This window comes from Meriones unguiculatus, chromosome 6, assembly GCF_030254825.1.
Source record: "Meriones unguiculatus strain TT.TT164.6M chromosome 6, Bangor_MerUng_6.1, whole genome shotgun sequence".
NCBI lineage: Eukaryota > Metazoa > Chordata > Mammalia > Rodentia > Muridae > Meriones > Meriones unguiculatus.
In genome coordinates, this window is record NC_083354.1 from 53428173 (window position 1) to 53442483 (window position 14311).

At 44.6% G+C, this 14311-nt stretch overlaps 1 protein-coding gene and 2 long non-coding RNA genes across 3 annotated transcripts in view; 1 reads left to right on the forward strand and 2 right to left on the reverse strand.

Moving 5' to 3' along the window:
* The window catches only part of LOC132654679 (uncharacterized), a 37039-nt gene extending 31374 nt beyond the window's left edge, over positions 1-5665 (reverse strand). The window contains exon 1 of the long non-coding RNA XR_009592354.1: positions 5434-5665. This is a non-coding gene — a long non-coding RNA (uncharacterized LOC132654679). The remainder of the gene's footprint in view (positions 1-5433) is intronic.
* A 971-nt stretch (positions 5666-6636) lies between these two features.
* LOC132654680 (uncharacterized) lies at positions 6637-9846 on the reverse strand. Its single transcript, XR_009592355.1, has 3 exons — positions 9341-9846; positions 8789-8916; positions 6637-7328 (listed from the first exon to the last, which is right to left on the reverse strand). It is a non-coding gene; the product is annotated as an uncharacterized LOC132654680 (long non-coding RNA).
* Positions 9847-9938: 92 nt separating this feature from the next.
* Slc25a36 (solute carrier family 25 member 36) overlaps positions 9939-14311 on the forward strand; it is a 34687-nt gene continuing 30314 nt past the window's right edge. The window contains exon 1 of the mRNA XM_021649133.2: positions 9939-10206. Within this exon, the coding sequence (XP_021504808.1) occupies positions 10166-10206 (41 nt within the window). The 5' untranslated portion in view covers positions 9939-10165. The remainder of the gene's footprint in view (positions 10207-14311) is intronic.

Sequence of the window (14311 nt, forward strand, 5' to 3'; positions counted from 1 at the left end):
GGTGGAGTTTCTTGATCAGATTGTTTGAAGTGGGAAGACCCACTCCACCTCTGGGTCCTTTTAGGTCAGAAGGCTAATCCTACATCTCAGTTCTTTGAGGTCAGAAGGCCTACCCCAAATCTGGGTCATCTGAGGAGACATGGCATTGTTGGAGGAGGTGTTCCACTGGGAGTGGGCTTTGAGGTTTCAAATGCTCAAGCCAGGCCCACCCTAAATATGAGCCATCCCTTCTGGTGGCAGCCCATATAAATGTCCTACAAGAGAGAAGCTTTTGATTTTTTTTTTTTTCCTGCTTTCTCTGTCTGGTGCTGGCAAGTTCATCTCTCCTGCTGCTGAGGAATTCCCTCACCGGTACTAGAACCCACATCTTTGAAATTCCAGTACAGACTGAAGACCAACTGAGACATCTCACAGTATGAGCAACTACTGCCCAAGTTTTGGCCTTTCCATCGGTGGACAGTCATTTCTGGACTAGCAGGACCACAGCCTGTGCTCTAATAAATCTACTTTTAAAATGTATAGATTCGTGCCATCAATTCTGTTCTTCCAGGCAACTCCGACTAATACAGATTTAATAATAACTGACAGATTACAGTTTGCATGGATTGTTGTCAGTATTGGGAAGAGGCTTTCTACACTGCCGACGTCTCCAGTTACTGAAGCCTGACCTAGAAGCATGGAGACCATAAATAACCCATGGTGTTAACCATTTAAAGAACTTGTTGAGATGAATGCATTTGATTATCCTGATTCACCTATTGTGAGGAGGGAGGTATTTAGTGACTCTATATAAAATTAAAAAAAAAATTTCTCTGTGTAGCCTGTCTGGCCTCAAAGTCAGAGATCTGCCTGCCTATGCCTCCCCAGTTCTGGGATGAAAGGCATGCAACACCACAACTGACTACACATAAATTTAGACAATTTGTGAGAAAAAAAAAAAAAAAAAAAAAAGGGAAAGTGTTGCTATCTGGTTGCTTTTCACATCTCTGGATAAATTGACGAAAGAATGAGATCCATGACAAAATTAACCAACTTCTAGCATTTCAGGATACAGTGATAAAGAAAAAGAATTTACCCTATGATACAATTGACTGGTTCCAAACGCGCATGAACAGTCTAAAAGCTTCTAAGTGTGCCCTGGAAGAGAATCAGCAGCCGTAGAGCTCAGATTGAGGAAAACCAAACGGAAGCTCTTGTTACAAACTTGGCTGAAGCACAACGGAAGCTCCAGTCCCAGCCTTGTGTGCTGGTGGTTAAAGTAAGGGCACTGGTGGTAAGGAAAGGAATCTTGTATGCTGGGATGGAGATGTGTGGGAGGTTGGGGCACAGAACTTTGATCAATAGGTCTCAACCTTCCTAATACTGTAATCCTTTAATACAGTTCCTCATGTTGTGGTGACCCCCCGGTCATAAAATTGCTACTTCATAACTATAACTCTGATACTGTTGTGAATCTTAATGTAAATATCTGGTATGCAGGATATCTGATATATGACCCCTTCAGGGGTTGAAAACCACTGCCTTAGACATTCAAGGGTTTATCTCACCTGAGGAGGTAGTCACGCCCTCCCTTGGCAAAGGATGCACCCCCATCCCCTGCAGTATTACCCTTTCTCCCTTTGCCTGAGGACTTTGAAAAATACCTACAAGTTTTACTGTTAGCCTTTTCCCAGTCTTTACCCCCAGGGAACTAAGGTCTTTTTACAAGGGTAACTGTGCACTGAGAGGAAGGAAACAGTCAGACTTTCTGGGATCTATTAGAAACTCGAGAATCATTGTGACCCTTCACTTCAAGTAGGGGCTTAAGGTGATTAATTGGGTGATTAATTAGGTGATTAATGGATTTTGGGTTGAAATCTGACTCACAGTGAGTCCAGTGTGGCTCCCTAACTCATCCTGTGGTTATTTCTCCAGTTCCAGAATGTATAGTTAGAATATATACACATACTAGAGTTTGGCAGAGTTTCCACATTGGTTCCCTGACCTATAGAATGAGGGCTAGTGTAGAGAAATTATCTTATGTATTGTATGAATGTATCACATGTCAATTAAAAAAAAAACAAACCTATAGCCTATAGGAAAGAGTAGAATATAAGGTGAGACATCTTGGAGAGACAAAGGATTCTGGGATAGAGCCAGGCAAGGGAGGACTGGCCCCAGGACATGTAGGAGAACAAGCTCATGGAGCCTGAGCAGAGGTAACCAGCCATGTAGCAGAACAAAGATTAGAATAAAAAGGATATTAAGTTATGAGCTGGTCAGGAACAAGCCTAGATATATAGCCTAGGTACTTATAAATATATTTTAAGTCTCAGAGCCATTTTTCCAGGAACTTGGGTCAGGAAGAAAAGTACCTTCTTACAGGCTATTATTAAGGTTGGAAACACCAAGTGGAAGCCATTGAAGCTACCTCTGCTAGGTAGAATACCAAATTAAAGACAAATATCACATCCCTGGAGAAATTGCAGAAATTTGAGCCATTATCAAGACTTATTAGATGCAGATATGTCCAAGCGTGTTGGCACACGCCTTTAATGCCAGCACTCAAGAGGCAGAGGCAGAAGGATCTCTGTGAGTTCAAGTCCAGGACAGCCAGAGCTACACAGAGAAACGGGTCTCAAAAAACCAAAGGGGATAAAATGATGCAGGGATGTTGGTTTCCACCACATCTCCCTTTAACTCTCCCACCTGGCCAGTGAAGACAACAATTGACTCTCAAAAGTACAATCAAGTGGTGACTCCAATTGCAGCTCTACCAGCTGTGGTGTCTTTACTTGAGCAGATTAACACAGCTCCTGGTACACCACATGCAGCTATTGATCTAACAAAAGCCCTTTTTTCTGTAGCTGTCCATAGAACCACCAGAAGTAATTTGCTTTTAGCTGATAAGGCCAGCAGTAAACTTTTGCTATTTTACCTCAAGGGCATATTAACTCCAGCTGTGTGTCACAACTTAAGTGGAAGGGATCCTAATCATCCCTGTTCCACAAAATATCACACTGGTGTACTATACTGATGACATGTTTCTGATTGGGCCCAGTGAGTATGAAGTAGCAACCACTTTGGATGCAGTAACACATATGCACATCAGAGGATAAAAAATAAATTCAACCAAAATTCAACAGCCTCCCACCACCAAGAATGAAGCATAGCATTACTGGGCCTATTTGGATTCCAGAGATAAGACATTCCTTGCTTGGGTGTATTACTCTGAGTGGGTCCTGGAACAGGAGATGAAAAGCTCTTCAATGGGTGCAGGCTCCTGTTGAGGCTGATCTACCACTGGGACCATACATAACATCCATGAAACCCTATGGTGCCTGAGGTATCAGTGGAAGCCTTTCAAAGGGTCATAGATGAATCACAAAGGAGACCCTCGGGATTTTGGGACAAGGCTCTACCATCATCTGCCAGCAAAGTATTCTCCTTTTGAGGGACAGCTCTTGATCTGCTATTGAGCTATAGTGGAAACTGAGTGTTTGATAATGGGCCAAGTCACCATGTGACCTGAGCTGCCTGTGATGAGCTGGGATTTTCTGACCAACACAAGCTGTAGCTGTCTTTGGCTACTACTTTGTGGGTTCTTTTCTCTTCCACCCATCTCCACCCCTTTTTCCACCCTTTCAATCCCCTAACACTTGACAGGAGAGGAAAAAGAATAGAAAGAAAAGGGGGTGACATTATCATTAGATTACTTCCTACTGATTAGGGGTGTCAGAGTTCCTTGGGGCTAGTTTAATCTCTGCAGTCGGTATATCAAATTTCTTGTTGTTTCTTCTTCGTGCATGACTACTTAACAAACCACAACCAACAACAGCCAACAAGCCACCAACTCTCTCAGGGCCCTGGCATTTACATACCATTTACAAAACATCCCCAAAATTACAAACATCACGCAGCCACAGAAACTATCTGCAGCCGGCAAAACCATGCCCCTGCTAGAGCATGAGGCAAATCATAGTTTCTGTGGACAGTCTGAAACAGCCCCACATCCCCACACCTAGGATTAAAAGGAAAGCACATTCCCATAATATTTCTGAATTTTTTCAAAGAAACCAGAACTCCAAAATTGTAACTACAATGGACAGTCAAAAAATAGTCAACCTTTTTTTCCTTAGCCATCCCTGCCATTGCCCAATGGGCCCATGAAAAAAAGACCACGGTGGCAGAGTCATCCATCGGCTCAACAACATGGGCTTCCACTCACCAAGGCTATAGATGCAGCTAAGTGCCAGGTCTGTCAACAGCAACAACTGACCCTGAGGTCCTGATATGGCAGCATTCTCTGTGGTGACCAGCCAGTGATCTGATGGCAGGCTGACAATATTAGAATACTTCTTTTATGGAAATGGCAATGGTTTATACTTGCTGGAATAGATATTTACTCTAATTATGGATTTGCCTTCCCTGAAAGTAACGCTTCTGCCAAAACTGCTCTCCATGGAGTAACGGAGTGCCTTATCCACCATCACAGCATTCCCCACAGCATTGTTTCAGACCATACAACTCACTTCACATCCAGATACGCAACAGTGGACCCATGTTCATGGAATCCACTATTCCCCACCATCTTGAACTAGCTGACTTGATGGAACTATAAAATTATATTCTTTTGTTTTTTGATAGAAAATTTTTAATACAAAAAAAATGTTATGTATTTCTAGGTTTCAAACCTGGGACAAATGGCTAATTGAGATGCCCATTAATATAACAAAGCAGACACTGGCTGCCAGGTTCTCCTTGTATCCCTCAGTCCCTTCTGGCTGGCATACCCTGCCCCCTACCCTGAACTCTCCAGCCCAGATGTTGGGCTGGGCTTCACTTCCCCATCCTCCAACTCCTCTGGCCCCTCTATATCTGCCATTTTGGCTATGCCAGTCTCTTAGCCCAGGCCATCCCTCTTGGCGGGCAGCTTCTTTCCATCTCCTCACAAATGCCAGCTCAGGGTCATCTTCACTCTGGACTCTCCCAGATGTCTCTGCCTCTGGCTATGCTCTTTTTTACGTACAATAAATTTTTTCCTTCATCATACCTAGAAGCAGTCATGTGTGTATGTGTGGTCTAGGGTGTTAGATTCCCTGGAATTGGAGTTATAGTGAACCCACCATGTAGGTGCTGAGAATTGAACCCAGGTCATCTGGAAGAGTGGCCAGTTCTCTTAACCACTGGCCATCTCTCTAGCCCCTGGAATGGCCTTTTGAAGACACAGTTACAGTGCCAATTAGGTGTCAGTAGCTTGGAGGGCTGAGGATTCTCAAGAAGGCAGTATATACTTTGAATCAGCACCCAGTAAGGGGTACAGTTTCTCCATAGACAGGATTCAGGGACCCAGAAGTCAAGGGCTGGAAATGGTTTCATTCATTCATTATCACCCCTAGTGACCCATTAGGGACATTTCTGCTTCCTGTTCCCATGACCTTAAATTCTACTGACCTGAAAGTTTTGGTTCCAGGGAGTGAAGTTATTTTGCCTGAAGACAAAACAAACAGTCCATTAAACTGGAAGCTCAGACCTCCCTCTGGCCACTTAGGGCTTGTGGTGTCCTTAAGCCAACAGGCTAAGAAAGAAATAAGTGTTAGGAGAGATAATTGAGGCAGAGTACCAAGAAAAAAATGGATTGCTTCTCCATAATAGAGAGGTAAGAAAGATTCTGTCTGGAGTACAGAAGATTTTTTAGGCCCAAAAGTGGTTTTCAACCTTCCTAATGCTATGACCCTTTCATTCAGTGTCTCATGTTGTGGTAACCCTCCAACCATAAAATTACTTTCATTGCTACTTCATAACTGCAATTTTGCTATTGTTATGAATTATAATGTAAATATTTGTGTCAGAATGAATAGTAGAGGTAGGTAGTTATAAATACCAGCTAAGGCCGTGTGACCAGTTGCAGAAATGTGGATTATAACTGACATGAGTGTTTCTGTCCTATTTTGTTAAGAACATGTTTCTGCATACATGTACACACATTAATATTTTGTTTTCATTCTTCATCTTCTAACACCTATTGAGATATCAGTAATTATTATCGCATTTAAGTTATGGGGCACTAACACTAAGCACTCCTCAAAAAAATCAGTTTTCCCCAAAGGAGAGTCTCTGGGTATACCATCCACACTTCAGGGGAAGGCCCATGCCAATGCAAATAGACTCCATGCTTTTTGTTTGGTTGTTTGGTTTTGGGTTTTTGTGGACATTTTTTTCTTATTGCTTTGGTATGTTTTGTCTTGTTGGGTTTTTGTTTGTTTTGTCATTTTGTTTCTGTTTTGTTTTAGGAAGGGACAACATGAAGTTGGGTAGATGGGGAGTTGGGGGAGAGAAAAGAATATGATCAAAATAGATTGTATAAAAAATGTTTTCCTTTTTTTTTTTTTAAGTTGAGGTTCTTCAAGGGATCTTGGATGTGCTTTTGGGTCCTGAGACACAGTATTTCCCACAAGGGAACAGTTGCTATAGGGAAAAAAAAAATCTATCTATCTTTGCAAGGAGTTTCTTATCTACCCCCTTCTGCTTATCACCTGTGTGAATAAGTCAGTGAACATCACTGAGTTTAAGTGTCACAGAGAGGCTGATGGGATACTCAAGGGGAGATTGAATTGCATAAGGAAGCTGTGGCTCTGGGATTTTCCACCTGGAGCTCAGATATAAGCTCATACTTTGTCTTCTCTAGAACCTTAGCGTCTGGTGACTCTTTCCAAAATTGCTCAAGTTTTTATAGGACAGTTGACTTATATTCTCATGGGGAAGCCTTTGGGTTATATTTTCAGGGGTGGGGGTCTAGAGAGCTATCAGTGTGGACTAGAGGAAGAGAGAACAAGAACAGACTCTGGAACCAGACTTCTTCTGTCTCAAGCCCAGCTTTTCACTTGCAAATTAGGTCAGCTTGACAAGTCCCATAAACTCTTGGCATCCAATCTCCTGTCTGTAAAATGGGACTTCCTTACAATGCTTGTAGAGAAGATTAATTTAAATATCTGCCAAGTATTTGCAACACACCCCAGTACAGAGAAACCCTGTCTCAAACCTCCTCCCTCCCCCCAAAAAATCATCTACTTAACCTTTGTGGTGTTTTGAATAAGAAGTGTTCCCCAGAGTTCCAGGCATTGGGATTCCTTGGTCCTCAGTTGGTGGTGCTGTTTGGCGAGGTTCCGGTGGTGAGACTTACTGGAGGAATACCGCATGAGAGACTTGTGCCAGTTCCAGCTGGCTGCCTGCTTCCGAGGTTGCCACCGAGGATATGAGCTCTCAGCTTCCTGCTCAGGCATCATGTCTACAGCTGGCTGTTAATGCCTCCCCATCGTGATGCACTCTTCTTCCCCTGGAACCCTGAGCTGAAAGAAAGTTGCTCTGGTCCTGGTGTTTTACAACAGTGATACAACAATGAAACCCCCACCAAACACTTAAAACCGAGGTTGTCAACCCAAGGCCCAAAGCTTATAAGAACTGTTAAAACTACAAGAAATACAAATAACAGAAAAAGAAAAGAGACCATCAAAGGCCAAAACAATGTGGCAGAGGTCTAGCTGTGCTCTATTGCATCTATCCTCATAGCTACTAAGAGCTTTCAACTCCTTAGCAATTAAAATTAGAAAGCATTTGTTAGTCAGGAAGTTGAGGCCTTTGTTTTGAGGTGCTCTTACGATTGTGACAGGAAAGATCAGTTTGGTCCCTTAGTCAATAAGCCCTTTTGGTAGAACTTGGGAGGGGGTGGGAAGCATTTACTTCCATTCTCCTGGCCGGAATACCGACCTTCCGGAAAGCGCAAAGACGCTTGCAGAAAGGGCAAAAGGAGCTGTGGAAAGAATTTGGTGCAGAGGTGTCCTAGTCCAGAGAGATAAGGAAAGATATGATTGCTGTGGACCCAGCAGCCTCGGCGGTTTGCTCAAGCCGAGTCTTGCGGACTTCAGCCAGCAGAACCCCGGTGGGCGGTGCCCCGATTTAAGCCAGAACGTGCTGGGTGGGTCAGAGTCGGAGTCCACAGCGGCCTCTCGGAGAGAGAGGAAAGGAAACTGCAGGGCCGACTTGTCTAGGAGTAACTGTTACTGATAACACGCCCAGAGAACTTGCTCACAGCAGCAGCTTTGGTAATAGCCTCGAGAGGGGGAACGACCCACGGGGTCATTCACTGAATATGGACCAGATTCAGTCAGGGAAGGAAAGTCAGCCAGGAAAGGTAACGAAGCACCCATCATGCAGCACGCTGCAATTCGAGTCGATCTGAAAGACACTATTCAGTAAAAAACTCCTCAGGCCAAAGGCCACACATCATGTTATTTCTATTCGTGTGTGATGTGCAGCACAGGCAAAACCAGGCGGTTAGAAAGTAGATCAGTGGTTTGTAGGGAGTAGAAGGAGAGGAGAACGGGAGTGACTCTCTGGTTGCATTGGTGTGAGGGAGCGTTCTGTAATTGGATACGTGAGGGTTGCACAACCTGGAAAACATACGAAAAGCCACCAAACCACTCATTTTAACAACTATGTTGGGGGAATTTTGTCTCAACAAAACTTCCATAGAAAGAAATACCCATGGATGGTAGGCCAGAATTTTTGGCGAATGGCCAGGGCAGTCCCTCTTCCGGTCTGCTCTTCTAGTTTCGCCACCCCCACTTCCCCCCCCCCCTTTTTTTTTGCTCTCATAGACGCTGTGATTTTAACAACTGAAGCTCTGAAGTTAAGCTCTACTGGATTCAAATCCCAGCTCTTCCAGGATGAACTGGGTAACCTTGGGCAGAGTACCGCCCCTCCCCCCATCGATAATAATGGAAATAAGAAGGAACACAACATCACTTACTCAGTGCTGCTGGGCTCTTTCCATATTTTCATGCACTCACGCACTCAGTCCTCTACACTTGGCCGTCCATGCGTTTGGTAGGGATTTAGGTGCAGGTCAAACACGGAGAGAGCCAAGACTATCAGGGACTTTGTGAAGGAAGCAGTTGCCGATAGCAAACGGAAGGGCAAGTTGTATGAGTAAAAATAAATAAATAATGAAATGTGTCCCTTCTGTATGATTAGAATATTGGTATCCATGTTATTTTGCCGGTTCACCTGTTCCACCCGGAAATAATTACCAGTTAATAAAAATTAAAAATCATAACCAATTTCTAGAGAAAACACTTTCCCTAGTCCCATATATACATATGAAAATATGTATTGATCAATAAAATAAGTAACTAGTTTATTCCCGCAGTAAACCTTCACGTTTTAACCTACTTGCCCTTTACTTAAGATACTTTTTAGATTTTTCCCCCCCACATGACTCTACCATATTCATGTCAGGATTTCTCTGTTAGCATTCCATCTCAGGAATGCTCCACAGAATGTGAAACGCCTTTATTCCTACCATTTGGGAGCCTAGGCACGCAGGTCTCTGGGAGTGGGGAGGCCAGCCTGGTCTATGAAGCCAGCTCGCGACCAGCCTAGGTTAGTTTCCCAGTGAGACGCTGCATCTCCTTCCTGGCAAAATTTTTCGTGGTTTATCTTGCCACTCCCCTGCAGATCCCAATTCAACAGTAACGCTTAACGATCGCGTTTAATGCGGTGCTGTCGGCGAGAGTGCACACGAAAACCCTGTGCAAAAGAGCATTCGGAGATTTATTTCCAAGGAAAACGCCGGGAAGCAGGACGGCCCCGTCCTAAATCCACAAATTTGCAGAGCAGATCGGGGCCTGGGACCGCTGGGGTTTCATCCCGGCCCGGACCAGCCGCTCCCGCGCAGGTTAAGCGGCGAGGGCTGGGCAGCCTCCGGGATCAGCGGATCAGGGTGCGGGGCCAAACTGACTGACCTCCTACACCTCAGGGAGCCGCTCGGGTCCCGCCCCGCGACCCTTCATTGAGGAGAGCCCCCCCCCCCCCCGTCCCCGGGGTCGGCGATCACGTGAAGGAGGCGTGCGCGCTCGTGACGTCACGCGGCCGGGCCCAATCGGAGCTTCTGTTTATGTAGAGACCTCGGACTCCTCACGACTCCGGCTGCGCAGTCTGCTGGAGCTCGCCGGAGCAGAGCAGGAGCGCAGCGGGGAGGGCCGGCCGGTGGCCTTCCGCAGCCGCGGTCCCGCCCGCTCCCCGGCGTGTCCCCCGACCCCCCACCCCGCCGCGCCTTCTCCCGGCCGCAGCGGTGCTGCTGGGTCCGCGTCCCGCCTCTGCGCCCGGAGGACATGCGGAAGAGAGGATGAGCCAGAGGGACACGCTGGTGCATCTGTTCGCCGGGGGGTAGGTCGGCGCGGCGGGCGGCGTGGAGGCTGCGGGCCCGGGCGCGAGTCGGGGCCTAGTGCGACGTGTGTGTGTGTGTGTGTGTGTGTGTGTGTGTGTGTGTGTGTGTGTGTGCGCGCGCGCGTGCGTGTGCGCGCCTGCCCGACCGCCGCGGCCCACGGACCCCGGCCTCACGTAGGACGCTCGGGCCGGCGACGAGATGGGAGCAGGCCCGGCCTCCCCGCCCCGCGCTCCTGGGCCTCACGTTGCCCACGTCCCGCGGGCGACCCTGTTTCCGGCCGCCGCTGCGCGGTTGGTGCTGGCGGACGGGGAAGGCGGTGTTGAGGTCTGGTGACTGGAGGTTATTTCCAGCTCTGGATTTTCTTTTTCTTCCTCTTCTTTTCTTTTCCTGAGCTTGCCCACGTTGCGGGAGATGGTGCAAAGCGGCCGGCACTGGCTGTGAAGTCTTCCTCCCCGCCCCCCCCCCGTCTCTCTCTCTCTCTCTCTCTCTCTCTCTCTCTCTCTCTCTCTCTTTTCCTTCTCCCCTCCCCCGTCTCTCTTTTGGAACGGGGAGGGCAGCACTCTGAGCCCTCGCTGCTCTGGACAAGTGGGGGGAGGGGTTGGTAGAAGTCATGTATTTAGGTGAATATTTAACTATATATGTGTACAGGCTTAGTAGGGAGCCTGAAGTCTGGTGTGCTGATAACCCCCACCCCTCCTCCGGCCCAGCACGAATGCTACAGCCATTTTGCTGAGCCAAGTTTGTTCTTCCATTCGATTGTTCCTCCCCAGTTATTTTGGAGAAACGGGACAACGTTGATATTTAATCTGCAAGAGTATACATTTGTCATTAAAAGAAAAAATAGCTATGGTGAATTAACTTTTTAACCTATATAACAGAGTAAGGTTGTATTCTCAAGCCCCATGATTTGATTTTGGATCAACCACTTTAAGAGTATCAAAAGAATATATATTCATCCTCCTCAAGGTTGATTGATTTGAGTTAGTGTGTGGGGAGTCTATTGCCAATAATGACAATACTTGTTTGACACAGATTAAAATCAGCATTTGTTATTCACCAGTTTTGAACCGTCCTCTATTCTGGCGTTAAAACAACCAGTAATTTTGTGAAAATCAGTTTGATCTTTGTGTTTCTGAAATGTTTACTGCCAGTAAAGGACTGATTAAATCTCTGCTGTACCTTTACTTTGGACATGCTAGGCAAGTTTACCACAGGGCCCTAGCCCAGCTGCTTAAGGCATTTTATTACCGTGTGTGTCTGTGTCTGTGTGTGTTGGGAAGTGGGTAGGGGAAAGTAAAGTTTTGTCCTGCTGTAATTGGATTTCTACTTGTAATTCGATCTTGTAGAAACACCTGAAAGTTAGAAGTTTGTAGATGTAATTCAGGCTGATTTAAGATTTAATCACCTCACCTGTAAAACAGAGTTGACATGGCCTCTTCTAAGGCAGGCCCTGCATTTGTTATTTGCGGCTCCCAACGTTTGTTAGCCTTTGTTCAGGCTTTATATACTGCAAGTCTTGTTAAAGATAGGGAATGCTTGCATACGGACATAAATGTTACTCTAAAGGTATTAACTTGCCAGTTGTATCGTCACTCTGTGTTTATCAATACCTGTGAATTTAGGCTGTTCTGTTGAAGTTTATGTTGTTGTTGAGAGCCGGGATGGGTTTTTTTGTTGTTGTTGTTGTTGTTGTTGTTGTTGTTTTATGGGATCCAAAAATATTAATTCATTCCCTCTCATTCCCAAACAAGTAGATCTAGTATGTGCACATTGTAACGTTAAATGGGACAAGATGCATGTTTGGGCTTGTAAATTCCCTTCCTGCATTTCAGCGTGGTTTCATATACAAATACAGTAGTTGCAAAAGTGATTTACGATACACTCTTCGTAGAAACGGAGTGGTCAGTGATAGCAAAAGTCATGTTGATCAAAAGAGAGGAAGAAATACAGATGTCAAAAAAATTCCCTAAGGGCAAACATTTTCATACATGTAAAATGAGGAGTAAGTGATTGTAAAAGTCTTGACAATTCTACAGTATATAAATTCGGTTTTGTATACTATTCTGGCAGTGTTGTGTGTGCTGAACATGGAGAAATGTAAGGCAGGTTATGTTGGAAATGTCCTTAATTGAACACATGTAATTTATATATGGAAATTGCTTATAAAGAAGTGTTTACCATAATAGGATTATATACACTAGGAGTTGTAAAATTCATTTTACTACACAGGAGAGGCGTGGCTTTGTAGGCTTTATGCCTGGACTTCCTCACATACAGGTATGATTTGGATTATGCCCAGTATATCTTAAAAGAACCAAGACTAACCTTTCATAGTGACATTTATTCTTAGGCAAGGGTTTTTTTTTTTAACATGGATGCCTGAGTTCCTTTTCTGATAACTAAAATGTGCCTCAGGTGGATACATCAGGATCCCAGAAATATTTTTACTGGAAGCTGTATTGGTTTTGTTTGTTTGTTATTTTGTGCCACCCATGCACCCACCCCTAACCAGGGTTTCTCCATGTAGCCTTGGTTGTCCTGACTTTGTAGACCAGGCTGGCCTCGAACTCACGGCAATCACCTGCCTCTGCCTCCCTGAGTGTGTATTGTTAAATAGGGACATTTGAAACAGACTAGCACTGGACCTTGAGTCTGAATGACATATTCATGTGCTTAACTCGTGCTTTCTTTAAGGCAGCCTTTGATCTCATTATGCTTTTGCCAGAGTTAATATTCAGAATTTGTAAGGTCATTGGTTGGATTGAGTTACAGAGACATATCATGGTAGCCTGCAAAAAAAGAATGTAAATAAGGTTTAGTTTTTACTGTACTGAGATACTATATGTCTGTTCATATACATAAAGTAGTATAATGAGAATTTTTATTAGTATCATTTATTTAGTAATAAACTCTTGTGATGAATTTTGTTGTGAAATTATTTCACCAGCTTCCTTGTAAAATGAGGCCAGAAGTAGAATACTTATTTAATGAAAATTATTTTTATTATGCTGTGTCCATAATTTTTTACTATTCTCATTTCCTCCATCTTTTCTTTTTTTTCCTGTGTGTGTGTGTTTTCTTTTTCTTTTTTATGATTTATTTAGGTGTGGCTGGAGAGAAGGCTTGGTGGTTTCAAGTATCTGTTGCTCTTGGAGAAGACCCAAGTTCACTTTGATTCTCAGCATCCATGTAGTGGCTCACAACCATCCAGAACCCCAGTTCTGGGTGATCTAACAGGCACATACTACCGAACACTCAGATACATGAAGTAAAATAGACTTTTTTTTTTTTTAACGTGTGTGTGCACATGCATGCACGCATATGTATGTGCGCCACATGTTTGTAGGAACTCATGCAGGCCAGTCAAAAGAGGGCATCAGATATCCTAGAATTGGTGTAACACAGTTGTGCGGGGAATTGATCCCAGGACCCCTGCAAGACCATTAAGTGCTCTTAACTGCTGAGCCATGACCCCAGTCCCATCCTGTGACTTACCTAGACCTGTTGGGCTGTGACAGCAAAATGCCTTAAGTCAGGTGGCATCTAAAATGTTAACATTTATTTATTCCAGTTCTAGAGCCTTGAAAGTTTACTTAATGGTGATGACAAATTGCATGCCTGCTTGGTGAGGGTAGACTTTCTCAGACTACATCCTCACTCTGTCCTCAGATGGTAGAAGGGGCCAGCTGGCAGCACTCTTTTATGACACTGATTCCAAACATAAGGCTCTGCCCTCAGTATCTTGTCACTTACCCAAAGCCCAGCCCCTCTTTTCAGTAGTCACCATAGGTGGTGGGTTTGAACCTCTGAGTGTGTGTGTGTGTGTGTGTGTGTGTGTGTCTGTGTCTGTGTCTGTCTGTCTGTCTTAAACATTAAAATATATCCCCTATGAGACTTTCATTCTAATGGATTGGAAAACTAAGAGAAGTTGCTTATCCTGACAGAATATTCTTAAACTTTGGTGAATTAGTGTGCAGGCTGTGGTGGGACTAGGATTCTAGAATTCTAGAATTCCCAAGAACCCTTGGAGTGGTTGACATTGTTTGCCTTTCACAAATGTGTTGACATTTGTCCTGGTAGTCTAAAAGGCAAAGCTGTGTAAAG